The following is a 27,826-nucleotide window of genomic DNA, read 5'->3' as shown; positions in this document are numbered from 1 at the left end:
GAAATGAAAAGTAAAAGAAAGTTTGCAAAATGCATCAAATGAAAAGAGGAGCAAAAATAGAACTCCTAAAAGCTTCAAATACAAGGCACCCTCCCTACATATGGGGTGACTTTGAAAATGTTCAAAAAGAAAATGCAAAAAGTTGTCAAGTATTGAAATGCCAAAAGTCAAAAAGAAATGGCAAGAAAGTGTTCTCAAATGTCAAATGCCACAAGAAATTGGGGGGAAAAACAAAAACAAAAGCAAACTCCCAAAATGAAACTCAAAAACTATCGATCCCTTTTTCCATCTTATCCATTTTTGTGCATGGTAGAGAGGGGACGACCCTTCTTCTTGTCTAGGCAAGAGGGGGAATTCCGCGATCCTCCAGTGTTTCTAACACCATAGGGAGTCTACTCTTGACAAAAGCATTTAACGATTGAGGACAAAGGTACCCTAGCTTGACACCTTTTGGAGGTGATTTATTGGTATCCTTCTAGGCTTAGTAGTTTGAACAAATTGCATCTATGAAGGATTGTGTACCCTTGAAATGCTTCCCTTGTAGATAATTTCCGCCACTTAGATGAGGAAAGTGGCTATTCTTTTTGTAGATGCATCCATTATGTGTTTTGTGTGCTTTAATGTTTGGATGTGTCGCCATTTTGGCAAGACCCACCTTGCCTTGCAAGAAGGCATCCTACCTCATGGTTGTCTTGTTGTGAGTTGAAGGGGCGGAGTGAGACCCGCTAATTGTCTCATATCGGCTATTATTATTAGGTTAGGTTAGTATTGGTCCTAGTCTTTGTCACCTCTTTACTCGGGACGAGCAAAGGTTCGGTTTGGGGATATTTGATGCGACCATAATTGGCGCATATTTAGCCCCCGAATTACCATTGTTTCCATGCTTTTTAGTGCCTATTTGGGTCATTTCTTATCTTTAGTTCTTTGTTTTGCATATTCTTTGAGATTTTGATCCCTTGGTAGGAAAGGAGTAAGAATCTTGCATTTTCATGGCAAAACAAGGCTAAATTGATCATATTCAATGACCAAGCATCAAGGAGAGACAAGACTAGAAGGCCTTTGTACATAGCATAGTAGAAGAGCATTGTTGAGAAAAGGATCCTTGAGTCCCCAAGGAAATCCCCAAGGAATTCATGAAGAAAAGGGAAGAAAAAGAAGAAGGAAAGTCTGCTTGAACTACAATCCGAACGGATTGTAGAGAATCCGTCCGTCCTCGCCAATCCGAGCGTCCTCACCAGGAATCCGCTCGGATTGCCCATGCCCAGTCCGAGCGTCTTGTTCCTTGATCCGCTCGGATCGTCCATCCCAGATCCGGCCGTCCCGACTCCCGGCCCGCACGGATTACAAAGACAAAGACGCTTTCGTTCTTCAAGCTACGAAATGAAGAAGCCCTTCTCTCGGATAATCCCTGAGGCTCCTTGCTCAACTTAAAAAGTGTAATTACTAGTTTAGCCCTTAGTTAACCCTAATGCATCCTCCCTAATTTTCACTATAAAGACCCCATTAGTCTAATTAGAGGAGCATGTTCTTCTTATCAATAATTAGTGTAGTTAATATCAATCAAATCTCTCTTCAATATTGTAATCAAATATTAATCAAGTTTTAATCCAAGTTTTAGTTCTTTAATCTCTCTCTTGTTCTTACTTTATTTTGGGTAATTGAAGATTATTTGGGTTATTATTGGGAGATTGACAACCTCTCAATCTAGGATTCAAGTACTTCTATTATTCTTGCTTTATTATTGGAATCATTAGTAGGTATAATCTCTTAATCCCTTTTTAATTATTGCTAATTACTTTCATTTATTCATCATGTTTCATTATGTTAGTATGATTGACAACCTTTCTAGCATGATCAATATGATAATGAGTGAGTAGTCTCTTAGCTAGGGTTTAATGGGTGATTAGGGGAAACCAACATGGGGAATGATTCATGCTTAAATTAATATGCTTTCATATCTTATTTGCTTGCTTGTTTTGATCTTAATACATGCACATGTTATATTTGATGAAATGCTAAGCCTATGAATCCTTGCATTTACTATCATCTTCTATCCTTTCAACTTGACTTGTAAGACATAACCCAACTCGAGTCTTGTTAGACCATGCATGTGTTAAGTAGGGAAGATTAAGTCGACTTGTAGGTGTTGTACAATCCAAGAGATTCGGCTCCGGGACCCAAACTTTCCTAGGATTGTAAGATATAACCCAACTCAATCCATCACAACAATAATTGCTTGCTTATAATTTGAGAACATGTTTGTATGATCATATCCCATGATTCCCCTATGAACCCATGACACCCTAGTGCTTTTAATCAATTGTTTACACCCTCATTTTATTTATCTTGTTAGTTTATTTTCATTGCTATTTTAGTTTAGTAACCTTCTACATCAACCCAATTTGTGACACCCCTAGACATCACTAGTTACAATAGAATCTTCATTTCAATACCCGTCCCTTGGGATCCGACCTTTACTTGCCTCTTTACTAATTGTAGAGTTGTTTGTGAAGTATAAATTGTGTTTTGTATCGACCATTGACCAACAACCACATATGCTTAATTGTGAACACCAAATGGCTCCGATCAGCCGTTGTTATAGCCTGTATCTGTAGTAGTGGCTGCAGGAGTTGATGGGTACAACCTTGAAGATGAGTACAACTTTTCATCCGACAACCGATGGTCAGACAGAACGAACCATCAAGACCTTATAGGACATGTTGAGGGCATGTGTCATGGAGTTTGGGGGCAGCTGGGAAGACAGGCTTGATCTGATCGAGTTTTCATACAACAACAGTTATCATACGAGTATCGAGAAGGCACCTTTTGAGGCTTTGTATGGTCGGAAATGCCGAAGTCCAGTTTGTTGGGATGACGGTTAAAACAAAGGTTTTAGGGCCACAAACTGGTACAAGATATGGTTGAGCAAGTTCAGATTAATTCGGCAAAAGATGAGAGCGACCCAAGATCGTCGAAGAGTTATGCCAATTTACACCGCAGGGACATTGAGTTCGCAGTAGGTGACAAGGTCCTTTTGAAAGTGTCACCTATGCGAGGTGTGATGAGGTTTGGGAAGAAAGGTAAGCTAAGTCAGAAGTTTATAGGTCCTTATGAGATTTTGGACCGTATAGGCGAAGTAGCCTACAGATTAGCTTTGCCATCAGCTTTGGATAGAGTCCACAATGTTTTCCATGATTCTCAGCTTCGGAAGTATGTGAGTGATCCGCCGCATATCCTTGAGATGGAGAACATCGAGCTTGATGAATCCTTGTCCTACGCCGAGGTTCCTAAAGAGATCCTTGATCGCAAGGTTCGTAAGACAAGGAATGGTGAGACGGTCTTACTCAAGGTTCTTTAGTCTAATCACAATGTGGAGGAAGCCACATGGGAACCCGAGGAAGCCATGCGAGAACGTTTTCCCAACCTTTTTGATCAGGTATGTTTGGTTACGGGGACGTAACCGTTGTCTTTTTAGGGGGGGGGGGGGGTAACAGATGGTCGCGGTTGTGTTTTACCTTATTTTGAGTCGGGTTAGTGGTGTTTTGTGTAGTTCTTTGGGTTGACAAATGTTTTGTGGGAAGTCTTTTTTTTGTTTTGTAGTGTGCCTTTTGTGTTTGTGGTGTCTCATTTTAGGTTGGAGTGTGAACTTCGGGACGAACTTCTTTTTAAGTGGGAAAGACTGTAATACTACAGATTTTAGTAAGCTGTATACTCGACCGAGTAGAGCCTACTCGGCCGAGTAGTGTTAATTGTGGAGTCTGTTTTGGGTCTGCCGAGGAATACTCGGCCGAGTATGGAGAATACTCGACCGAGTAGAGGATACTCGGCCGAGTATAGCTTTACTCGACCGAGTATCCGGTCTGGCGAGTGTTATTTTACCGGTTTGATTAGGTAATGTTTAGGGTTATTTTTATATTCCGCGTCAGTTTCTAAACATCATTTTCAACCCTCATCATTTTACGATTACCCTAATCACTCCCTAATCACTCCCTAATCATCCCTTAATCTCGTTGTGTGTGCAATCGTCGTGGTCCTTGCGTATAATCTCTTTTTCCACTGTTGGTAAGTTTCATTTCCATGTCATTTGTATTATTTTGGGGTTATTATATTTATGGAATTGGGAAATACGGGGGATTGTGTAATGTGTAATTGTGTTATGTGGTTATTGTATAGGAGAAGACTTCGTAGAGGAGCCTTTCTGATTGTTCGGTTTCCGTTCTACTGTTGATTTCTAAGGTAGGGTTTTCCCTACTCAGTTTACTGTTCATTGTTTAAGACGTGATTGTTGTGTTAGTTGTTATCTGCTGATCACCGGTGTAGGGACGTTGTTGTGACGGTATTGGTGTGGAGATGTTGTGACAGTTGTAGTACTGTGTGTTTGTGATTATGGTGGAGTCACTTGCGGGAGTGGCTTCACACCCTAGTTCAGCCTCCGTGGAACCCGCCACGAGAGGGGATGTGCACATTAAGGGACAGGGATTGTTAGTCGCTCGTTGATGAGCTGGACTAGGTGGGATCGGCCGCGATCACCCACTGGCGGCGAGGATTACCTGTTGCGATGGGTAATCTGCAGGGCTACACACTTTGGTGTGTAGTCGGTTATTGTGTGAGATCGGGAGACTGGGGTTGGAGGGTGATCAGCTGGTTATCTCGTTTGTTTGTCTTATATTGATTGAGTAATACTGACCCCGCTGTTGTTTGTGGAATCTGCGGTGATCCTTTCGGGGATGGTGAGCAGGCTTGACAGATATTGCTAGTGGTAAGCTTGGGGCAGTCATGGGAGCGTTGTCATTACCAGTCATAGAATCACCGGCCGAGTCTTAGATTTGATTTCACTATTTGTCAGACAATGGAGTTGTTTTGTTGAATCAGTTTTGGATTTTGGTTTGATGTAAACTTTAACTCTTTATGGTATTTTAATAAATGTGCTTAGTTCAGACGCTTTTGATAAGTACTAACTTCGGGCAACCGAGATGGTAACACACTTTCATGGTAGGGTGGTCCTGGTAAGGCACCTTGGTATGAGGGGGTGTTACATTTAGGGGTTAGGGTTTGCGAGGTTGTGAAAAAGAATAAGAAGAATGAGGAAGAAAAAGGGTTTATGAACCCGCAAAAATTCATGTACTGTAGCTTACTCGATCGAGTAAGTAGGGTACTCGATCGAGTCCCCTCTATTCGATCGAGTAGGCGCTATTTGTTCGAGTTTTCGTAGGGAATTCCTACATCTTCGACGTCATAGCTTCCTAACTAGATCGAGTGAGGTCTACTCGGTCTAGTAGGCACTCATAATCGGTCAAGTAAGATTGGGTACACGGTCGAAGTTAGAAGATTAACTGAAGATTCCTGCAAAACAACATCACGTGTCGATTCCAAACCAAGTTCGAAAGTCGTCACTGGTTATCATATTCATTCACATTATACCATTACTACTCAACTGTATCGCAACGATTTCACCACTAGGATTCATATCATTTTATTCTATAGCTAACTTCATGCAACATAATTTATCATGTTATTGAATCATTCATGTATACATTTAATGCATTATTTCATATCTAAACCTTCGTCTACAACGTCACTAACACACTTATAATCACATTGCTATAAACACATATTTAACATTAAATTTCCAGGTATCATCCAAGTCTACTTAGCAATGTAACTGTGTTTCAACCTAGACAAATTAGTCTACTCAAATTAATCACATCACATGCGGGAGTTTTCAACCATTCATAAATCGCATTCATCCATTACTACTTTTGATATTCTCATTACAATTCTATAACTCTTTTAATTACCATCATTAGCACCATTATAAGACTTACAAATCCGTATAGAAGCTACCATTTCTAACAACCTGAAACAAATACAACCATTACTACATTCCATATTGTATCACACGTTTCTACTCTTTTCACATACTTCTATCATATAAAACCTTTCACATTCCTCATTATCATCACACACACATATTGGTTCCATCAAAACTTCACAATACATGATTCTAACTTAACTATTACGCACATGCCAACTTCAACTGAGACTCGACCACAATCAATTCTAGCATAGTCACCATATAAATTAGGCATCTAATTGCCGACTCAACATCCCCATACCCAGTGACTGGCTTAAGCACAATGGGGCCAAGATTTTGAAATGAGGGTGCCTACTCAGCCAAAATATAGCATCAGCTGGAGCTCCCATTATACATACACCAGGTTCATTTTATTAGACTCACTACGTTCATTAGGTTCATTTGTTACAGGTTCCAAAATCGTCGCTCTGATACCACTTTGTAACACTCCCATATACCAAGGAGCCTTAACAAGACCTTCCCTATAATATATAAAGGTGTTACCATCTCGGTTACCCGAGGTAAGTAATCATCAAAAGTCGATAAAAGAACAATTACAGTTATTTTACAAGTGTTACAGCCAAACTACTAGATAAAGATACAACTCATCAACTATATACTACTTCTGTCATAACTCGTGAGGACTCATCCTAGCCAGGACTCCATCAACCATCCAAGATAACACCTGCTAAGACGGACTGCTCACCATAAGGGATCACGGCAGACACATAAAACAAACAAGACAACCACACAAGATCAGTAACTGAGGCAAGACACAACAATCATCCATCAACATATTACAAACATAATCAAACACACACACACACAGTCACAACCACTCCAACCAATCTCAGTCACCGACTGTCCACTGGACCAGCCCAACCAGTGGGGGACCGCAGCCGTTCCCACCTAAGCCCCGCTCATCATACCGAGCGATAACCCTGTCCCATTAATGTGCACATCCCCTCCCGTGGCGGGTTCCACGGAGGGCGAAACTAGGGCGTGAAGCCACTCCCGCAAGTGACTCTACTCAGCCGAGGACACACCTCGAGAACCAGAAACAAACAATCACAGACAGCTACACCACAACAACAACCAACGAAACAGTATACACCAGCCAATTACTAGACACAAACAGCCACACGGTCACAGCAACAATACAACAACGACACACTAGACAACCAACAGAGATTGAGTAGGCGAACCTACCTTTAACCAAAAGCAGCGATTCCTCGATCAACCATATGACATCAACCAAGCAAGCAACCCCTATAAAAACAGTATACAAGCCTATTACTACTAACACAACCCTACAAGGAACAACAAAGATAAAGATGATGATGATGACATACCTACGCATCCTAGATCGGCGTTAAGACCGCTACTCGACTCAAGCAACTCATCCACAAGGCACTAGCATCCTCAAAGGCTCCCATGGAAGGAATTAAGGTGAAGGGAAAGGAGGGAGGTGACATATAGGTCTGAAGGAAGTTGGCGGAAACGACTTACGATTTCTCGAAACACGATTATAAACCCTTGCTGAAAAGACGCTACTCGATCGAGTAACCGACCTACTCGATCGAGTGGCCCCTACTCGATCGATTACCCAAGCTACTCGATCGAGTAGCCTCTACTCTATCGAGTACCACCCAAACCCAAGGCAATCAAGGCACAGGGTAACTCTGGCACGTAACACTAAGGGCTATTGCCTACCTCCAAGGTCGGTCAACGTTGGTCAATGGGTCGCTAAAAGGACGGGTATTATAGCTGGGGTTGATGGGATTCCTGTTACTGGGTTGAATCGGGATAATATGGAAGTGGGAGAGGGGAGTGGTGGGGTGCAAGGTCAGGAGGGGAGGCGTATAGGTGCTGGTGTTTGGTTGGTAGGGGAAGGGAGTAATGCAAATCAGGAAGTTTATTATAGTGCTGGGGAAGACTTTGAGGGTCTTGAGGAACAGTTTGCTAGTGTTCCTGGTTTGCTGCAGCCGGTGCAAGCAACTGACCCATATGTTGTTTTTACTGGGCATGGTCGTCAAAGAAGGACCCCGGATTGTGATTTAAGACTGCAGAAGGCTATTTTGAATCGTGTTGAAAGTGACATTGAATGGGCAAGGGTGCTTGATGATGACTGTGGTTATAAGCAAACTTTTGATCCACCACCAGGGGGGATACCAATAACTTACCATTATCCAGAGGTTGTGTTGGGTGAGAATAATGTACCTGTTGGAGATAATTTGGATCCTATGGTGCGTGATGTGGCTGGGAATAGTCCAGCTAATGCTATTGTAATTAGCTCTGATAGTGAAAAGGAACATGCTGAGGGGAAGGGGGATACTGACTCCTACCCTAGTAGTTGGATGATTCAACCAGGTGATGGGGGGGACTCCTGTTAGAAATCTATATCTCATAATACAACATATTCTTATATGTTACAATTTAATTTAGTCATAAATTAATTTAGATCTTATGCATGCAAACATGAATAAGGATAAAGAAGAAATCATCATTCTTACATTGAGATTTCGGATCAAAGGGCACAAGTAAGATCTCCTTCTTACTTGTTCTTGAACTCTCCTAATATGGATGAACAAAGATTCAAGGATAGAATCTTTCCCAAGGAATTATACCCAAGATAACCTCCTAAGAGACTAATATTATTAATACTAGAACAATATTAATCTTAATAAAATTGACCCAAAACTATTGTTTTTATCTCTTGTATTTCTGCCAAGAGAGGAAGATATTTGGAGTTTTATTTCTCTAGTTTTTCTTAGAGAGCTTTCTACTTTCTTACACTAGAAAAATTGTATATTGTATGAATGAATAATATTAGAGAAAAAAACTCTCTATTAGCCTATCCAAAAACCGGTGGAAGGAGGGATTGGGGAGCCAATGCATGGTCAAGTTTTTCTATCCAAGAAAACATAGGCTTGCATGGCTAAGGCTAGGTGTAATTATTTTGTTTCCACTCAAATAATTTAACATAATTTAAACACCATACTCCCTCCATATTTCGGTCCATATGGGATAAAATGGATTTCATTTTATCTTTGTCAATTTGTCAATTTGTCACATGTCACAAGTCATGTAAAATTGTCATGTATTTTTAACGTATTAAAAATCAACGTATTAATAAAATACGTCATGTACAAAATCGACTTAGTAATTCACAATTACTTGTACCAAAACACTTTACCAATTATAAATTACAACATCTTGTATTTATAATAAATTATTCATTCAGTTCAATTGTTTCCGTAAACAATAATTTCATCTAAGCAATAAAACAATTCGATTACTTAGACCGTATCGTATTTAATCAAATTACAATGAGACACGTAAATATTACTTCGAAAATCGTCCGTCAATTTTAAGCAATTTAATTAACCCGTATCGTCATACGACCAATTAAATATTCAATTAAGAGTGTTACCCTTTAGGTATGACCTAAGGGGATCAACTGATCACCACCGTCGCACGACAGTAATGTCAAACTCTAGTCAGCCAATCATTACCGATATGTGTGGACCAGTTGACAGTAAAGTATTACTTCCCACATGTATTCTTAAAATGAGACTTAAACATGTGATCATCATGATCGACAGCTGTGATCGCATTATTGTCGGAGGACACATATTCCAACAATCTCCCACTTGTCCTCGACAAGTGTGCGTCACCAATTCTCTTGTCCTATTACTATCTCCCACTCAATGCAAGGTGTCTTTCAGGTCGTACTTGCAAGTGATCATATCGAGAGTGGTTTCCTCGATTTGGAGAATAACTGATTGACCGGAATTATCCACCATGGATATCTTCCGAGCGTGGCCACGTATTTCTAGTTCATTACTCCTCGAGTGGCCTTGAGATATTGTTATAAACCTGACAAGGGGTGGCCAATTCCTATTGCACTTGTTCCCTTCGAGTAGCCACAGCCATCATAACCCAAAATATGCCCATTTGACCCCATTTACGAAGGTCGTTGTAATACAAATCAAAGTTAATCTGAAACTGTGCCACCTTAGGCGAACAGTCTTTAGTCAAAAGAATCGACTCATTAGAATACTATAGTAGCTCTCGCCACGACCAGGCTATACAAATTTGCCATAACTCTATAAGCAGTCATAAGGCCCGACAAGGTGTTCCTAACAGTCTGCCTATAAGATCGACTAGTCATCTCACATGACTTCATAGCATTTTAACTTGCCATAAATCGCATCACACTCTAGTCACTTCGAGACGTCACCTCATACAAGTGACTATGGGCGAATACTATGTTAATCCGTGTTTACTTTAACGGGATTCAATTTGTCACTACAACCCATTTGGATGTAACAATGTATAAAGACAAGATAAAAGACAAATGTGATTATGAACATGAACAAAAACAACACTTTTATTTCATTTCAAAATCTAACATAAACTTGGTACACGTTTGAGTCCCATGGATGCAACATGTCCATCATGCTTGGCTTGCGATAAAGGCTTGGTGAGCGGATCGGCTATGTTGTCATCCGTCCTAACCTTACATATTGCAATTTCCTTTCTTTCAATGAAATCTCTAATTACATGATATTTTCTAAGTACATGTCTAGATCTATTACGAGACTTAGGCTCTTTAGCTGGAAGACCGTCCCACTATTATCATAATAGAGAGTGATGGGATCATTAGCGGTAGGTACTACTCTTAGACCTTCCGTGAATTTCCTGATCCACACAGCCTCCGTTATTGAATCCGCAGTCAAAGCTTCCTTGAAGCTTCTCCAGCTTACGGCACCACCATTGAGCATGAAAACGAAACTAGCTTATGATTTCATGTCATCTCTATCCGTTTGGAAACTCGAGTCCGTGTAACCATTAACACGGAGCTCGGTGTCTCCTCCAAACACTAAGATAGAATACTTAGTCCTTCTCAAGTACTTAAGGATGTTTTTGACGGCTATCCAGTGACTCTCACCTGGATTTCCTTGATATCTCCTCGTCATGCTCAAGGCATTCGAGACATCAGGACGTGTGCATATCATGGCGTGCATGATTGATCCAACAGCGGAAGCATAAGGGATCAACTTCATGCGTTCAACATCATAGGGTTCGGAGGGAGATTGAGACTTGCTCAATATTGTCCCAGTTACCATAGGTACCAATCCCCTTTTTGATTTGTCCATACTGAACCGTCGAAGAATCTTATCAACATAAGACTCTTGACTTAGTGCCAATATCCTCTTGGATCTATCTCTATGGATCCAGATACCTAATATGCGTTGTGCTTCTCCTAAATCCTTCATATGGAAGTGGTTACCTAACCACTTCCTAAATCCTTCATATGGAAGTGGTTACCTCTTGGATCGAATCGATGATTCCAACTTCTAGATGCTTGCTTAAGACCATAAATGGATCTCTTAAGCTTGCACACTTTGTTAGGATTCTTAGAATCAACAAAACCTTCGGGTTGTATCATGTACACCTCCTCTTCTAAATGCCCATTTAGAAAAGCGGTTTTGACATCCATTTGCCATATTTCATAATCATAAAATGCGGCAATCGCTAACAAAATCCGTATGGATCTTAGCATGGCTACGGGGGCGAAGGTCTCATCATAATGGAGACCTTGGACTTGGGTAAATCCTTTTGCCACTAGCCTAGCTTTGTAGACATCATCATGTCCTTCTATGCCATTCTTTACTTTGAAAATCCATTTGCATTGAAGAGGTCTTGCCCATTTAGGCAAATCTACCAAGTTCCAAACTTGGTTTTCATGCATAGAATCCATTTCGAACTTCATGGCTTCAAGCCATAAGGAGGAATTTGGACTAGAGATTGCGGCCTTGTAGGTGGCGGTCTCGTCACTTTCTAAAAGCAACACATCGAGTATTCCATCTTCTTCGATAAGTCCCACATATCGATAGGGATGGCGAATAACTCAGCCCGTTCTTCTAAGAGGAGGAGGGACAACCGCGCTAGATGACAAAGGAACATCTTCTTGCGTCTCTACTTCGGTTTGTGGCTCTTGAACTTCATCAAGTTCAAAATTTCTCCCACTCTGTCTCTTAGAAATAAATTCTCTTTCTAAGAAGACAGCCTCGCAAGACACAAACACTTTGTTTTCTTGAGGTTTGTAGAAGTAGTAACCCTGAGATGTCGAGGGGTAACTTACAAAGATGCTTTTTTCGGATCTTGGGGCAAGCTTGTTGTCGGTCTTTGCCTTGACGTAAGCATCACATCCCCAAATTTTCATGTAGGATATATTAGGAACTCTTCCCGTCCACATCTCGTAAGGAGTCTTTTCGGTTGACTTTGTGGGACTATTATTCAAAGATCTAATTGCGGTTTGAATCGCAAATCCCCAAAATGAGTTTGGTAGCTCGGTTTGACTCATCATTGATCGAACCATATCAAGTAGGGTTCCATTTCTCCTTTCGGCAACACCATTGAGTTGTGGTGTTTCGGGTGGATAAAGTTGTGATATAATACCACAACCTTTCAAGTGTGAATTGAATTCAAGGCTAAGATATTCTCCACCAAGATCGGAACGTAGTGCTTTTATCTTTTTGTTCAATTGGTTCTCCACTTCATTTTGAAATTCCTTGAATTTCTCAAAAGCTTCACTCTTATGCTTTATTAAATAGATATACCCATATCTACTCAAGTCGTCGGTGAAGGTTATGAAGTAGTCATAATTTCCTCGAGCGGTGATACTCATTGGTCCACATACATCGGTATGTATGAGTCCCAATAGTTCACTAGCTCGTGTTCCTTTACCGCTAAAAGGATTACGAGTCATCTTGCCAAGAAGGCAATATTCGCATGTTCCATATGATTGAAAATCAAATGGTGTAATCACATTAGTCGAAATTAATCTTTTGATGCGATTCTCGTTTATGTGACCTAATCGACAATGCCAAATGAACGATTCATTTGGGTCACTTGATTTGAGTTTCTTTGATTGGATGTTATAGATATCATTAGTCGGATTTGAGGTTTCTAAAATGTAAATGCCATTAATGGAAGAAGCTTGGCTTATAACCAAGTCGTTCCTAGAAATAGTACAACGATTGTTCTTAATGACAAAACAAAAACCGTCCATGTCTAACATAGCGATTGAAATAATGTTTTTAGAAAGTGTAGGCACATAAAAACAATTATGTAAATACAACTCAAACCCATTAGGCAAAGCTAATACATAAGTTACCTTGGATTCGGCCGCTACTCGAGCTTCATTCCCAAGACGTAGATCCACATCTCCTTTGCTAAGCCTCTTCACGTCTCTTAAACCCTGTAAATGATTAAAAAGGTGAGAACCACAACCAGTATCCAGTACCCATGTCGTAGTGGAAGTATAATTTATATCAATAACATAAATTTCCTTAGGAATTTTACCTTTTGGAACGATGATTCCTTCCCTTATATTTCGCAAATATACGGGACAATTCCTAAGCCAATGTCCCATGCCATAACAATAATGGCACTCATCTTCAACTTGCTTGAAGTTTTTCCCTTTCTTTCCCTTCTTCTTGAACTTTTTGCCCTTTGAAGCAAGAACTTGATTGCTTGAGCTCCCACTAGTTTTGGCATCTTTATCTTCCAAAGACAAAGATCCTATAGATTTTATGAGGCGGTCTTCCTGAGACCGGCTCACAAGAGATCTTGTAGGAGGTTTAGAAGAAGTGATGAAGTTTAGGTTTCCATCCGAACCAATCCCAAAATGAAGTTCTCTAGTAGTGTCGAAATCATTGTTGAAGCAAATGTCGTCAAAAACATTGTGGCAAGACTCAATAGTTATCGGTGTAGTAGCGTTTGATGGATTCATTGTAATGAACTACAAGTATGGAGAAAAAGGAAATATTAACATTTGTCTTTTTAATATCATACTTGTAAATAAATTAACAAGATATGAGCATTTATATAGTGACGTCTACCCAACTATTATAAATGATTCCAAGATCCAAATTCATATTAACTTGGGCACGGTGTGGCCGATACATCCCTTATCAATATAACTCGGTGGATTAACTCTTTAATCTATTCAACTTTTAGAACTCTTGGTCGATAAAATTACATTAACATTTATCTTTAGCCCAAAACACATCCGACAAGGGCACGGTGTAGCCGATTCATCCCTTATCAATACTTTTGTTGAGTTCAACCCAAATTTCGAATAAATGTGTCCATGATCCAAATCCACATTAACTTGGGCACGGTGTAGCCGATTCATCCCTTATCAACATGAATTCGGTGGATAGACATTTATCACCCACTTCCCCTACGTAACAAGGTTTGTACCCCAGTGTGGTCGAGTGCACTCCCTTACGAAATAGGTTTTCATGGTTTCTACTTTTTGGTAATGCTAAGTCTCAATTGTTTATTTTAGCGAGAGGTCATGTCAATTTATCATCTATCACGTTTTAAGTGAACTAAAGCGGTGAACTACGATAATTGTAATTGACACGGTCGATATACTTGATTTAATGATAATGCATGTTTTAGTTATGGCGATTTAGCGATGCATGCAACATATAAATAAAATGCAAAGCATAAAAATAAATCCTAGTATGGCCTTCCTAAAATAGTAAATCTAATAAACTATTACAAATTCGTAAACCAAATCCATTGGTCCCTTGAACTTCGGTCATGACACGCATCTCGAGGTAACACCGTCTTTAATGGATCGCCTTCTCGAGTGGCACTGTCTTCAAGGAACTCCGGAATAAATAAATTACATAACAAATTACATAATTTCCTATTATACATTTGTAATTAGAAATAAAATAAATCTATTAAATTAAAAAACGGTGACATGAGATCACAATAAATTACAACCGAATCGATATTCCCATACATTTCGGGTAATACCAATTAAAAAACTAAGGCTATACTAAGCAAACTTACATAATTCGAAAATTACATAAAATAAAATTATGACAATCATAAAAAATGCAGCATTATAATATGTATGAACATGCCCAATTTTATGCTAAATCGCCTTTAAGGAGCCAATATCGTATATTAATCGGTTATTACGGATTTGCGTGATTCAACCTTTTAAAATCACAATAAATTACATAAAATCATATTTATGCACAAGTTAATTACCCTAACCAACTTAGGACTCAAAATTAGTCTCCACTAATATATTGACAATAATTAACTTATATTTCTTAAAATTGTTCATAAATGGACTCAAAATTACAATAAAATGCCATAAACTTCAAATAAATCACAAAAATTTCAAATAAATTTGAAATTTTAAACTCATGAACATTCTGGAAAAATACCATGACACTCATGATAATATTTCGAAATTTATCGAGAAAAACAATGTTGCAGTTTATCGGATTTATCAAACATTATCATAAAGATATGAGAAAAATTATATTAATTTACTTTTCACTTTTATATCTAAAACATATGATAAAATGCAACATGTGATGTTTTTCCTTAGTCATGAAGTATGTTTTAGCAATTTTCACTAATTAAAGTCACTATTTATGTTATTTTTCATCAAAAATTCATAAATAATGCATAAAGACTTCATTATAGCCAATTATTTTACACACATCTTATAAAATTGCATGTGACAACATATTAAATTTCTATAACCAGATTAGAAATATAACTCATATTAACCTATTTTTCTATTTAAATCCGATTTTATCATGAAAAATCCATATTTCGAGCATAAGAACTCATAAAATTATGAACATTTACAGGTCATCAAAATATAATATATGTCAAAACATATCCAAAAACCACTGGAAAAATCAAAGTTTAGCTAATTTTGGTCCAAAAATGACATTTTTATCATAAAATCACATTTTAATGCCATTATTATATAAAATGAACAATAAAAATCCATAAATTAACCAAAATATCCTAAATACATTTTAGGACCAGAAACTTTAACATACATAATTGATTTCGTGATATATTATAATAAACACAAATTTATAAGTTTTATTTGTTATTCGTATAACTCGGAAAAACTATAACCGATTTGCATGCAAACAACCTAAGGCTCTTGATACCGCTTGTTAGAAATCTATATCTTATAATACAACATATTCTTATATGTTACAATTTAATTTAGTCATAAAATTAATTTAGATCTTATGCATGCAAACATGAATAAGCATAAAGAAGAAATCATCATTCTTACATTGAGATTTCGGATCAAAGGGCACAAGTAAGATCTCCTTCTTACTTGTTCTTGAGCTCTCCTAATATGGATGAATAAAGATTCAAGGATAGAATCTCTACCAAGGAATTATACCCAAGATAACCTCCTAAGAGACTAATATTATTAATACTAGAACAATATTAATCTTAATAAAATTGACCCAAAACTATTATTTTTATCTCTTGTATTTCGGCCAAGAGAGGAAGATATTTGGAGTTTTATTTCTCTAGTTTTTCTTAGAGAGCTTTCTACTTTCTTACACTAGAAAAATTGTATATTGTATGAATGAATAATATTAGAGAAAAAAACTCTCTATTAGCCTCTCCAAAAACCGGTGGAAGGAGGGATTGGGGAGCCAATGCATGATCAAGTTTTTCTATCCAAGAAAACATAGGCTTGCATGGCTAAGGCTAGGTGTAATTATTTTGTTTCCACTCAAATAATTTAACATAATTTAAACACCATACTCCCTCCATATTTCGGTCCATATGGGATAAAATGGATTCCATTTTATCTTTGTCAATTTGTCACAAGTCACAAGTCACAAGTCATGTAAAATTGTCATGTATTTTTAACGTATTAAAAATCAACGTATTAATCAAAATACGTCATGTACAAAATCGACTTAGTAATTCACAATTACTTGTACCAAAATACTTTACCAATTATAAATTACAACATCTTATATTTATAATAAATTATTCATTCAGTTCAATTGTTTCCGTAAACAATAATTTCGTCTAAGCAATAAAACAATTCGATTACTTAGACCGTATCTTATTTAATCAAATTACAATGAGACACGTAAATATTACTTCCAAAATCGTCCGTCAATTTTAAGCAATTTAATTAACCCGTATCATCATACGACAAACTAAATATTCAATTAAGAGTGTTACCCTTTATGTATGAACTAAGGGGATCAACTGATCACCACCGTCGCACGACAGTAATGTCAAACTCTAGTCAGCCAATCATTACCGATATGTGTGGACCAGTTGACAGTAAAATATTACTTCCCACATGTATTCTTAAAATGAGACTTAAACATGTGATCATCATGATCGACAGTTGTGATCGCATTATTGTCGGAGGACACATATTCCAACAACTCCTTCTAATGAATCCTCTCTTGTTCATCACGGCTCTGCAATTAATCTGATGACAACTTTTGAGAACATGGAGGAGGTGTCTGGGAACGAAGTTAATATTGATTTGTGTCTTAATGGTCTCCCTCATTCCGTGGAGGGAGGTGAGGTGGCTACAGCTCAAGCAGAGGGTACAGAAGTGGTTCTTTCTGTTACTCCAGCAGCTATTATCAGAAAGGATAAAGAATTTGAGGCTCAGTTAGCTGATGTCAAACCATTAAAAGAACTCTGGAAGGACGTGCCAGGTGACCGAGAATGTGGGATGGTGGGAAGTGAGCATATTTCTGGGTTGGATGCTGGTCAGCATTAAAGAAATTGAAATTCTTTGATTTTCCTTCATATGGAACACCATCTGCCAGGATAATTGCTATGATGGATGATGGTAAGAAGGTTGCTTGCCTATCTGATGGTCTTATGGGTTAAGCAGATTGTTACTCCAAGTTTGGTGTGGTAGGGGAGAATAGGGATGCTATTGCTGCTGCTAGGAAAAGGAAATGTCGTTCAAAGGTTGATGAGAGCTTGGTTCCTGATGAGGCAGTGGACTCCATTGGTAGTGCTAAGAAGTACCTTTCTCAGATGGCTAAAAAGAGGTGCATTGGAGGTGAGTTGACTGTTCCTGGGGCAGTTGGTGTAGGGGGTTTCAGAGTGGCGGTTTCTGACATGGAGATTGAGGTTTCAACAGACTCGTCTTATGCTAGTAACACTGGCGGTTTTGTGGAGGTTGGACCTAGTCAACCTCTTGGTTCTCCATGAATGGGCTCACCTGGAATTGTATGGGTCTCAACAATGCGCTTGCTCCTACAATTCCAAAAATTAGGGCGCTATTAAGTATTAAATATTATGATTTTGTTTTTTTAATTGAAACTAAGTGTAATGTTGGTTGTATTTCTCCTTTGTTTAGGCATTTTGGTTTCCATAATAATGTAGGCATAGATGCCAATGGAAGCTCGGGGGTTTGGGTGGGATGGAGGAAAGAGGCCAAGTTGAGCCACATTTTGACGTGTAATAATTTTATCGTTTTATTAGTTGAAAAACGTAATGGTCGATTATGGTACTTGGTGCTTTTCTATGGTGGCCCATCCTTTCATTTGCGAAGTTCAGTTCTCGACGAATTGGAGGAATGTTTATCAAATCTAGCACATCCGTTCATAATTCTGGGAGATTTTAACCAAGTTGAGTTTGGAAGTGATAAGCTAAGTTTGAACACAAGACCAATTAGTGGGGCAGTGGAGTTTAACATTTGGAAAATCAATAATCAGTTGGTGGACATCCCCTTCAAAGGGCCGAGATACACTTGGTGTAATAATCGTAAAGGCTCTAAACGTGTGTACGAAAGAATTGATAGAGCACTTGGTTCAAAGGAATGGTTTACGCTTTTCCCGGATACGGGAATTAAACATTACCCTATACAAATAACGGATCATGCACCAATAGAATTGGACTTGCACCTCACGCGAAATGTAAGTAACAAACCATATAAAGTGGATGCATGGGTACTCACGTATGAAGAGTGTATTTACATTATCAAGGATGTTTGGAAGCTTCGAGTTCGTGGATCTCCGGCCTTTCAGGTAGCAAGAAAACTTTCTAATGTACGACAACAAGTACAACGATGGGCTTTAGATAAGAGACTTGAGTGGCGACAGAAATGGGACGAGTTTGATTCTGAGCTGGAAAAGGGTATGGATGCTGCAATTAGTGATGGCGATGATGCTGTGTATATAAGAGCTAATGATAATGTCCGTGAATTCTCAAAAGCGGCCGCGGTTTTTTGGCGACAAAGGGCAAAGTTGAAATGGATGGTTGAGGGAGATACTTGTACAAAGTACTTTTTCAATTGGGTTAAAGGAAGAGCGGGTAGGAACTTTATTCTAGGGGTTAAGGATGGTAGAGATAGTTGAATCTATGAGCCGGACCTTGTTGGAAATATGTTTTATGAATCGGTCTTTAATTTATATAACCCGACTACAACTTCTGATGAAGACTCAAGGGCAAGTTTAATGGAGGAGGTGTTAGGGGGGCTCAATAAGAAAGTTCATAGTGATGACTGTGATGCGTTAAGTCGGCCTTTCACGGCTCAAGAGGTACGAACGACCGTGTTTCAAATGGGTGCACTTAAATCACCGGGACCGGATGGAGTACCGGCATTCTTTTATCAAAAATGTTGGTATTTAATTAAAAAGGATGTGATATCGGCGGTTTTGTCAGTTCTAAACTCGGGGATGGTTCTTAAGGAACATAATAGGACGTTCATTACCTTGATTCCTAAATGTGATAACCCAGAGAAGGTGGGAGACTATCGTCCGATAAGTTTGTGTAACGTTTTCATGCGTATTGTCTCTAAGTGTATCACAAACAGAATGGCAAAGGTGATGGGTTATTTAGTTAGGGATTTCCATAATGCCTTTATTCCGGGGAGACAAATATCTGATAATATTTTGTTGGCACATGAAGCTCTTCATAAAATCAATTCACACAAGAAAGGAAGGTCTGGCCGGTATGCATTTAAAGCGGATATGAGTAAGGCTTATGATCCGGTGCGTTGGGATTTTTTGCGAGCTGTGCTCTATAAGTTCGGGGTACCGGAACGACTGATATTATTAATCATGAATAGTGTCACGACAGTTTCGTATCAGGTCCTTTTTAATGGCGCACCATTAAGGTTTTTTCAACCGAAATGTGGCTTAAGGCAGGGAGATCCGCTTTCACCTTACCTTTTCGTTTTATGCATGGAAGCTTTATCATGTAATGTGATAAAAGCACAACAGAATGGCTCTTTGAAAGGAATTAATTTATGCCATGGAGAGGAGGCGTTGTCTCATCTGTTCTTTGCGGATGATGCGGTTTTCTTTTTGCATGATTATTTTGAAGAAGTATTGCAAGGTGTCCGGCCAAGGAATGAATGAAGATAAATCGGGAATTCTTTTTAGCCCTAGTACTACCCTAGCACAGGCGCGTTGTCGAATGCGCAATCTAAGAGTTAAGGGTAATAAAGGATTGGGAAAATATCTTGGACTACCAACGGACTTGCAAGGGTCGAAGAGGGAACTTTTCAAAGGAATTATTGATATTTCATGAGGCGTATTTCTTCATGGAATGGGATCTTTTTTACTCCAGCGGGAAGGTTAACTTTAATCCCATCCGTCCTATCAAACATCTCTAATTACTTTCTATCGGTATTTAAAATACCGGTAAGTGTGACTAATAAGGTGAATTCCTTATTATCACATTTTTGGTGGGCGGGTGGTAGATTGGGGAGAACAATCCATTGGTGTCGTCAGAGGTTTCTTAGTTTACAAAAGAGGGAAGGAAGTCTTGGTATTCGGAACATTGAGTGCCTTAACCAGGCAATGCTAGGGAACCATGCGTGGAGGATTTTATCGGGTGATCGTTCTTTTTTCACACGTGTTTTCTGTAAAAAGCTGCTGGGTGATGAAGTTTTGAAGGACAATTGCGTTGTACAAAATGGAAACAACTTATCATGGGGTGCTAGAAGTGTTCTACATGACCTCCACTTTGTGAGGCAACAAATTGGATGAAAGCCAGGTTTGGACTCAAACTTGAATGTATGGACTAATAAATGGGTCAATGGAGAGTATCCGGAACCTAAGGATGTGTGTTTGGAGATGGATCATGTGGGACTTCGACACTTTACGGTTAAAGATTTAAGGTTATATGGCAATGATGGTGTGAGGGTTACGTGGAATGAAGATTTACTTAGAGATATTTTGGTGGATGAAAGCGTACAAGCTATTTTAGCTAAACCCATGTGTAAGTCACAGACAAGTGATGAAGTCTATTGGTTACATAATAGTGATGGTCACTATAGTGTCAAAAGTGGTTATGAGATTTTATTTCAAGATTTTATGGAGGAGAGGAACACAGAAGGATAAGAGGAGAGGCTAAGTAAGGTTGGCCGGAATTTTTGTAAACAAAAACTATGGACATTACCGGGTCCGCCAACCTGGAAAATTCTTATTTTGAGGATTATTACTAATTCACTCTCTGTGGGAAGTAACTTTGCAAAACGGAATATTGAGGTGGATTCGTGTTGTAAGTTTTGTCAGGGGGAGAGATGGCCATTGAAACAATGGAGCATTTATTTAGGGACTGTCCTGTGTCCCAAAGGCTGTGGGCTAGTTCTGAGTTTGGAATTCGTATAGACCATGACTCTTTTTTAGCATTGACACATGGGTTATTGATTGGATACTCTACATGGAAAATGTCGAGTGTACGGAGGAGCAACAGATGCGGTTCTTAGCCATAATTTGCTGCATTTGGAGTATTCGTAACCGAATACTGTTTCAAGGAGTGGATTTTCATCCTATGATGTTCTTTAACCTTTGGTCACAAATTGTAAGCACCGGAATTCAAGCCATTGATGAGATTAAAAAAGGTTCATGCATTTTGAGCGGCAACACTATTACTTTAGAGGGGGATAGTGTAAATTGGGTTCGTAATAGTAATCCGGTGTGTGATGTGGGTAGGATAGGTGATTGTGAAAATGTACGAGTGATGGTTGATGCGGGTTGGAAGGGGTTGGATAAGGCGAGGGTTGGGTGGATTGCTATGTCTGGAAGTGGGGATAGGTTCGATAGCACAGACAGGAGAATTAGAGCGGAATCAGCGTTGCAGGCGGAAGGTCTTGGTGTGTTTTTGGTACTTTTATGTGCTAGGGAAAGGGGATTGCGACATTTGGAGATCTCGTCGGACTGTCTATCACTGATTTTGCAGCTCAGAGGAATGGAACGGCCAAATCATCTGCTAAAGGCAACCTTGGAAGATATCTATTATTGTTTTTCTTCTTTTCATTGCTTAGCTTTTAGTTATGTTCCTAGAATTTTCAATAATGTAGCCCATAGCCTTGCTTGTAAGGCTATGAATAGTTAGGTTTACACGATTTACTGCTGTAAAAAAAAAAAAAAAAAAAAAAAAAAAAAAAAAAAAAACCAGACGTGCATCCATGCAAGAGCATTATTAAGCTATTATTTCACCAAAAGATGAGCTATTTATATTTCAAATGCAAAATATTGGTTAAGTGAGTAACTATATATGTAACATTTGAGTTTAACCATGCCCAACTTCCCAAAAACTTATTCCATGGTAATATCTTTGTCTTTAAGGCCAAGATTCATGTTATTTTCTCTTTTTTCACTTCTCATCTCCGTCAAAATCATCTTAGTAACCCATCACTTTCGACTAACCCAACCCACCAATATCATCCACCTCGACAAGCAATCCTTGTCGACGACACTCGAACCCCCCAAATGGCTTGATGTCATTAAAGGGAATTACTTAGCTCATAAAGAAAGAGACCTTAGGGTGGGCTTTTTCAATTTCGAGGCTAACCAGCTATCCCCCTTACTATTACGCGGGATTGTTGACCCTGTGACGATAGAATTAGAACCCATCTCTCCTAATGTGACATGGGATAAGTTATTCCCTGCAGTAATAGGCGATAATCCGAGGTGTCCAGAGATACCTACACCAAACGCGAGAGAGTACCCTACCCTCGATGTGGTAGTGGCGCAATTGCCATGTGGAGAAGGATACAATAAAAGTCAAACTGAGGGGATTAGGGATGTCCATAGGCTACAATTGAGCTTGGCAACTGCTCACCTTATAGTCGAAAGCGCGATGAATGGGAATGAAAGTAAGGATGTTTATGGGGTGTTTATCTCTAAATGTGAGCCAATGGTGGAGATGTTTAGATGTGATGATTTGATATGGAATGAAGGTGATTATTGGATTTACAAGCCTGAGGTTGATAGACTTAAGGAGATACTGAACATGCCCATTGGAACTTGTGAGTTTGCCCTTCCTTATGTTGGAGACCCAAATGAGCCTCGTTTTACTAGTATTTGTTTGTTTTATCGTCTATTGTTTCATGTCAATTTAGTATCCTCAAATAACTAGAAAATAACCCAATCGAAATAACCCGAATCTGTAATAATCCAATTCGGTCCGAATTCTTGCAAATTCAAACAACATGAATTAACCCGAATTAATCCAACCTGAGTGACTCGTTTGCTAGGTCTAGTTATACCTAAAGAACGAAAAAATATACTCCCTCCTATTCTATCTATTCTTCCCTATTTCCTAAAACGGATTATTCAGGTTTTCTTCCTCTTTCTTATTTTGGAAACTTTTACTCTTATTTTATTCATTTTTCTCTCCTATCATCAAACCTCACCCAACTCTTTTACTTATATTTTATTACTTTCCTTAATATTTTGGCCCCCACCATTTCTTATTTAACCCATAATTATTCATCCCTCTCTCCTACTACCAAACCCCACCCAACTTTTTACTCTTATTTTATTATTATCCTTAATTCTCGTGCCCACAAACAAAGGGAAGAATACATAGAATTGGAGGGAGTATATGTATTACACCTTCCATCATGGTCATTTGTTATCTATTCATTTCGTCACAGAGATCATAAAAAAAACGGACTAAAAGAAATATTGATAAACTAAGAAATTCTCTAACATACATGTCCACTTGTGTAATCTTACCAAAAATAGAATTAGATACAGATGACTGATACAACCCAAATGAACATAGATAATATTTTATCGGGACAGGAGAAATATTAGAGCTTAATAATGACATATTAAGTGTATGTTGGCAACATTTATAAAGAAATTTATATAAACTACTCTAAGACAAAACATTAAACCTCTCTGGTCCGAACCGGAAAAACAAGATCGGGTCAGACTAGAAAGATCATAAACTTGAATCCTTACAAAACATAGACCGAAGATTGGATCGAAGTTTTTAAATCCGATACTGTTGTGGCCAATTCCGGCCCTTCTTGTCCAATTTTCCAATTCGGACCAGATAATGCACACCTCTAATAGCAATATTGTTGTAAAAGCTCTCTTATATTATGAGGTAAGGAAAGACCGAGAAGTACACAAACTCAAATTATTTAATTATGAATCTTAATTTCATATAATACTAGTAATTACTTCATTTATTTTATCAACAAATTCCATTAGTTTTTGGGGTTGATTAAGGTGATTTAATTGTTTTTGTCTTTAGTTGGGCTTAATTTTTTCAGTTAATCTTTTTCAAATTACGATGTCAATTAAATTTTTATATTCGGTTAAAATCTCTAATTAGCAATTTCTGTTTCAATTAAGTAAATTATTCTTTCAATTATATGAATTGAAAAATTATTATATTAATTTTTCCCACCTAAATTGGCAGGTGTTTTTATATTTTTATGAGTTATGGAACAAAAGGAGAGGAGAGAAGATGGATAAAGTGACAATGAAATGGCCTCAACTGAAAAATACGTACATGGTTAAATGCATATATAAACCAAAAATAAGTTTGACCTCAGCTCGTGATGGAGTAAATGTGACAGTTTTATAATAAAAAATAATTATTCATAAATTCTTATGTCTCGGATAATAATTACTCCCTCTGTTTTTCTATATATGACTTTCTCACATTTCGAGACACATACTTCTCTCTTCAATATCTCTCAAATTATATGCTTAAATATAGTGATATGTATACTCATATGAAAGCGTTTTTCATAAGGAATTTAATGGTATAATTTTTATAATTTTTTACCAAATATATTTTTGTAAATATTAAAGTCAAAGGCTCGCCTCGAAAAAACAAAACGTCATATATTAAAAAATGGAGGGAGTACATTTTATCGTAAAATGCTTATATTTTGTCATAAAATGATTACATTTTTCCATTATAATCTTATATCGTGTCATAAATGATAATTAAGGGACACTAAAACAAACCAAAATTATGTCAAAAGTTATTGAATGCTTTTCTTAAATTGTGGTATGCCAATTATAGAGCTTATTTAAGCCTTATTTAGATACCAAAATAGGAGGGAAATAGAGGGAATGGGTATGGAGGGGAGGGAAAGGGGGGGAAGGGAATGGGAGGGGGAAATTGGGTGTGATATTTGGATACAATTTCCTTTCAAATCTTTCCTATTATGGAAAGATTTTGATTTGTCTTGAATATGGAAAATTAATCCCTCCAAATCATTCTCCTCTTTTTTCTTGACACTTATTTGCTATCCACATACGAAATATCAAATCTTCTACTCTCTTTTCCTTTCTTTTCCGTCCAAATCTTTCCATCCAAACAAGTTTTTAAACCGGAATTCAAAAAACTACTCCCTCCTAGTCATTCATTTGTTTCGTGTTTCCTTACTTCTGATAGTCGGATTTTCTTCCCTCTTTCTTTTTTTGAATTTTTTTTGTGGTCCAAATTCAATTTCATTTGGGTAGAGTGTTTTGTGTGGTTCAAAATCATTTTTTATTTCTTTTGCCAAACGGATAAGGGAAAAAATGCGTAAATAGGAGGGAGTATAACGTCGAATATGTGTTAAATCATTGCTAAAGTGGTAATTGATATCCTTAACTTTTCTGAATGGTAAAATTAGGTCCCTTAAATTTCTTTTGTAGATAGTAATCAAGGCTTATAACTTTAGTCGAAAGTCAAATCATACCCCACTGTTAAACAACTTATAAATGTAAGAATAGTTTATGGAATTTTATCATATTTGTTTTTATTTATTGTATATGGATGAAAATTTATTCTTTAGATGAATAATTTAATTTATATAAATTAATAAAGTTGAAATTGGTAATTTTTTTGTGTTATTAGTTGTATAATATTAATATAAAATGATTTTTTGTTGAAAATTTAGTCCCAAAAAAAAAATTCAAAATTTCACTTTTTGCTTAAGTTAAAGGGACTGAATTGCTATAATTGAAATTTAACGGGCCCTAACTTTTTCTTTTAAATCTATAACTTTTATTGATCATAAAGACGGTATTAAATTCATAGAATCCAGACTATTTGTTAACTGGGTAATTTAAACAGGCACATTGCAATTGCAAGTAAACTCAATTTCAAAGCACCGGCCTAAAGCAATGATGAGGCAAAAGGAAGCCTACGTGACAGTCCTACACTCCTCAGAATCTTATGTATGTGGGGCCATAACTCTAGCACATAGCATCCTCCTCACCAACACCACAAAGGACCTCGTCCAGCTCGCTGATCGAACCATATCGAACCACTCCATTGCCGGTCTCCAAGCTGCCGGTTGGAAGATCAAGTGGATCGAGAGAATTAAGAGTCCTTATGCTAAAGTCACTGCCTACAATGTTTGGAACTATAGCAAACTCAGAGTGTGGCAGTTAATTGAGTACTCCAAGGTCATATTCATCGACTCCGACTTTATAGTGCTTCGAAACCTAGATCATTTCTTTCATTACCCTCAACTCACTGCGCGTCTTGATCATGGCTTTTACTTCAACTCCGGGATAATACTATTAGAGCCCTCTGAGTGCTTATTTAACACACTTATGAATAAACGTTTCACACTGAATTCTTATAATGGTGGGGATCAGGGTTATATGAATGAGGTACTGACTTATTGGCATAGGGTACCATTGAATTTGAGCTCTATGAAGGTTTTTCTCAATAATGCTAAAGTAGGAAAGCGGGCGGTTTCTATGAATCCATACACAATCCACTTCTTTGGGTTGAAGCCATGGACTTGTTATAGAGATTATGATTGTAATTGGGATAGTGAGGATCTTCGTAAATTTGCGAGCGATCACTTCCATTCGCAGTGGTGGAAAGTGCACGATGACAAGCCAAAGCAATTGCAAATGCATTGTAGCATGACCAAAACTAGGGACGCAACAATCCGACAATGGCTATATTATAAAAAGGCAAGACTAAATATTTATTTCACTAAGTCATCTCACTAAGCCATTTGTCATAAAAAAAATTCATTTTTTATTATCATGTGTCACATGCTTATTAGTAAAAAAATTTAAAAATATAAAGTCTCAAACATACAAAATATATTAAAAAAAATTGATTCAAACTTTTTATCTCCCTCTCATGACTTTAGTCATCAATTTACCCTATTTATTTAACTTTATCATTTTTATTTAATGATGATCTTTTTGCTTTCCCCTCACCATTATATAACAATTATAATTTTCATTTTATTCCAAAAATTGGTATGTAAAGTTTACACGGTAGGTCTCATGAGAGACCGTCTCTCACTAATTTCGGGAGAGACGTAATAGAGAAAAAAAGAAATTATGTGGGTCTCTCACCCCATCATGAGAGAGGTCTCTCAATAACGCTATTGAGAGACCGTCTCTCGGAAGTTTTTTACTGATAACTAGAATATTTTTTTACTTTTTTTCTTTATTGTATATTGAATTAATTAGAATCTTATTTTTATTATTTTTGTGTTTTCAAATTGCAGGAGGATGATACATACTCACATAATTTAAAAAAATTACCTTAAGCAACTTTTTATTAGTTGAATATGCAACTCTTTTCACTATGAAGTTTCATGCGGCGGCCCTAAAACCCCATTTATAATCTATACAATCTAATTAAAGGGTACTTAAAATGTCAAATTTAATTAAATGTAACATGGAAATTTTAATGTGACATGGATTATCAATTTATAATTACATGACATTGATTTCATTCACTCGTCTATAAATAAATCAATACAATTTAATTAAATGGTACCTAAAATGACAAATTTTAATGTGACAAAAGAATGTAAATGTAATAAACTTTTTAGTTTCCTCTCATCTTTATACCTATTAATAATTAATACATTCAACT

The 27,826-nt window shown here is 37.6% G+C and overlaps 2 protein-coding genes across 2 annotated transcripts; both read left to right on the top strand.

The window, feature by feature from the left end:
• The first annotated feature begins 17,922 nt into the window (after positions 1–17,922).
• Positions 17,923–19,074, top strand: LOC141649507 (uncharacterized). Its single transcript, XM_074458195.1, has one exon. The coding sequence runs from the start codon at positions 17,923–17,925 to the stop codon at positions 19,072–19,074; it is 1,152 nt and encodes a 383-aa protein (XP_074314296.1).
• Positions 19,075–22,246: 3,172 nt separating this feature from the next.
• LOC141649506 (putative UDP-glucuronate:xylan alpha-glucuronosyltransferase 4) lies at positions 22,247–26,940 on the top strand. Its single transcript, XM_074458193.1, has 2 exons — positions 22,247–23,021; positions 26,045–26,940. The coding sequence occupies exons 1-2, from the start codon at positions 22,247–22,249 to the stop codon at positions 26,938–26,940; spliced, it is 1,671 nt and encodes a 556-aa protein (XP_074314294.1).
• Positions 26,941–27,826: the final 886 nt, after the last annotated feature.

Source organism: Silene latifolia, chromosome 3 (genome assembly GCF_048544455.1).
Source record: "Silene latifolia isolate original U9 population chromosome 3, ASM4854445v1, whole genome shotgun sequence".
Lineage (NCBI taxonomy): Eukaryota > Viridiplantae > Streptophyta > Magnoliopsida > Caryophyllales > Caryophyllaceae > Silene > Silene latifolia.
Note: the sequence above shows the minus strand (reverse complement) of the source record. Positions and strands in the feature narration are given on the sequence as shown.

Excerpts from the sequence above, each read along its gene's own strand:
- LOC141649506 (XM_074458193.1), top strand. The coding sequence starts at position 22,247 with ATGCCCAACTTCCCAAAAACTTATTCCATGGTAATATCTTTGTCTTTA. Across the intron at positions 23,022-26,044 it reads TGGAGACCCAAATGAGCCTC|GCACATTGCAATTGCAAGTA; the intron begins GTTTTACTAGTA and ends TAATTTAAACAG.
- LOC141649507 (XM_074458195.1), top strand. The coding sequence starts at position 17,923 with ATGAATGGGCTCACCTGGAATTGTATGGGTCTCAACAATGCGCTTGCT.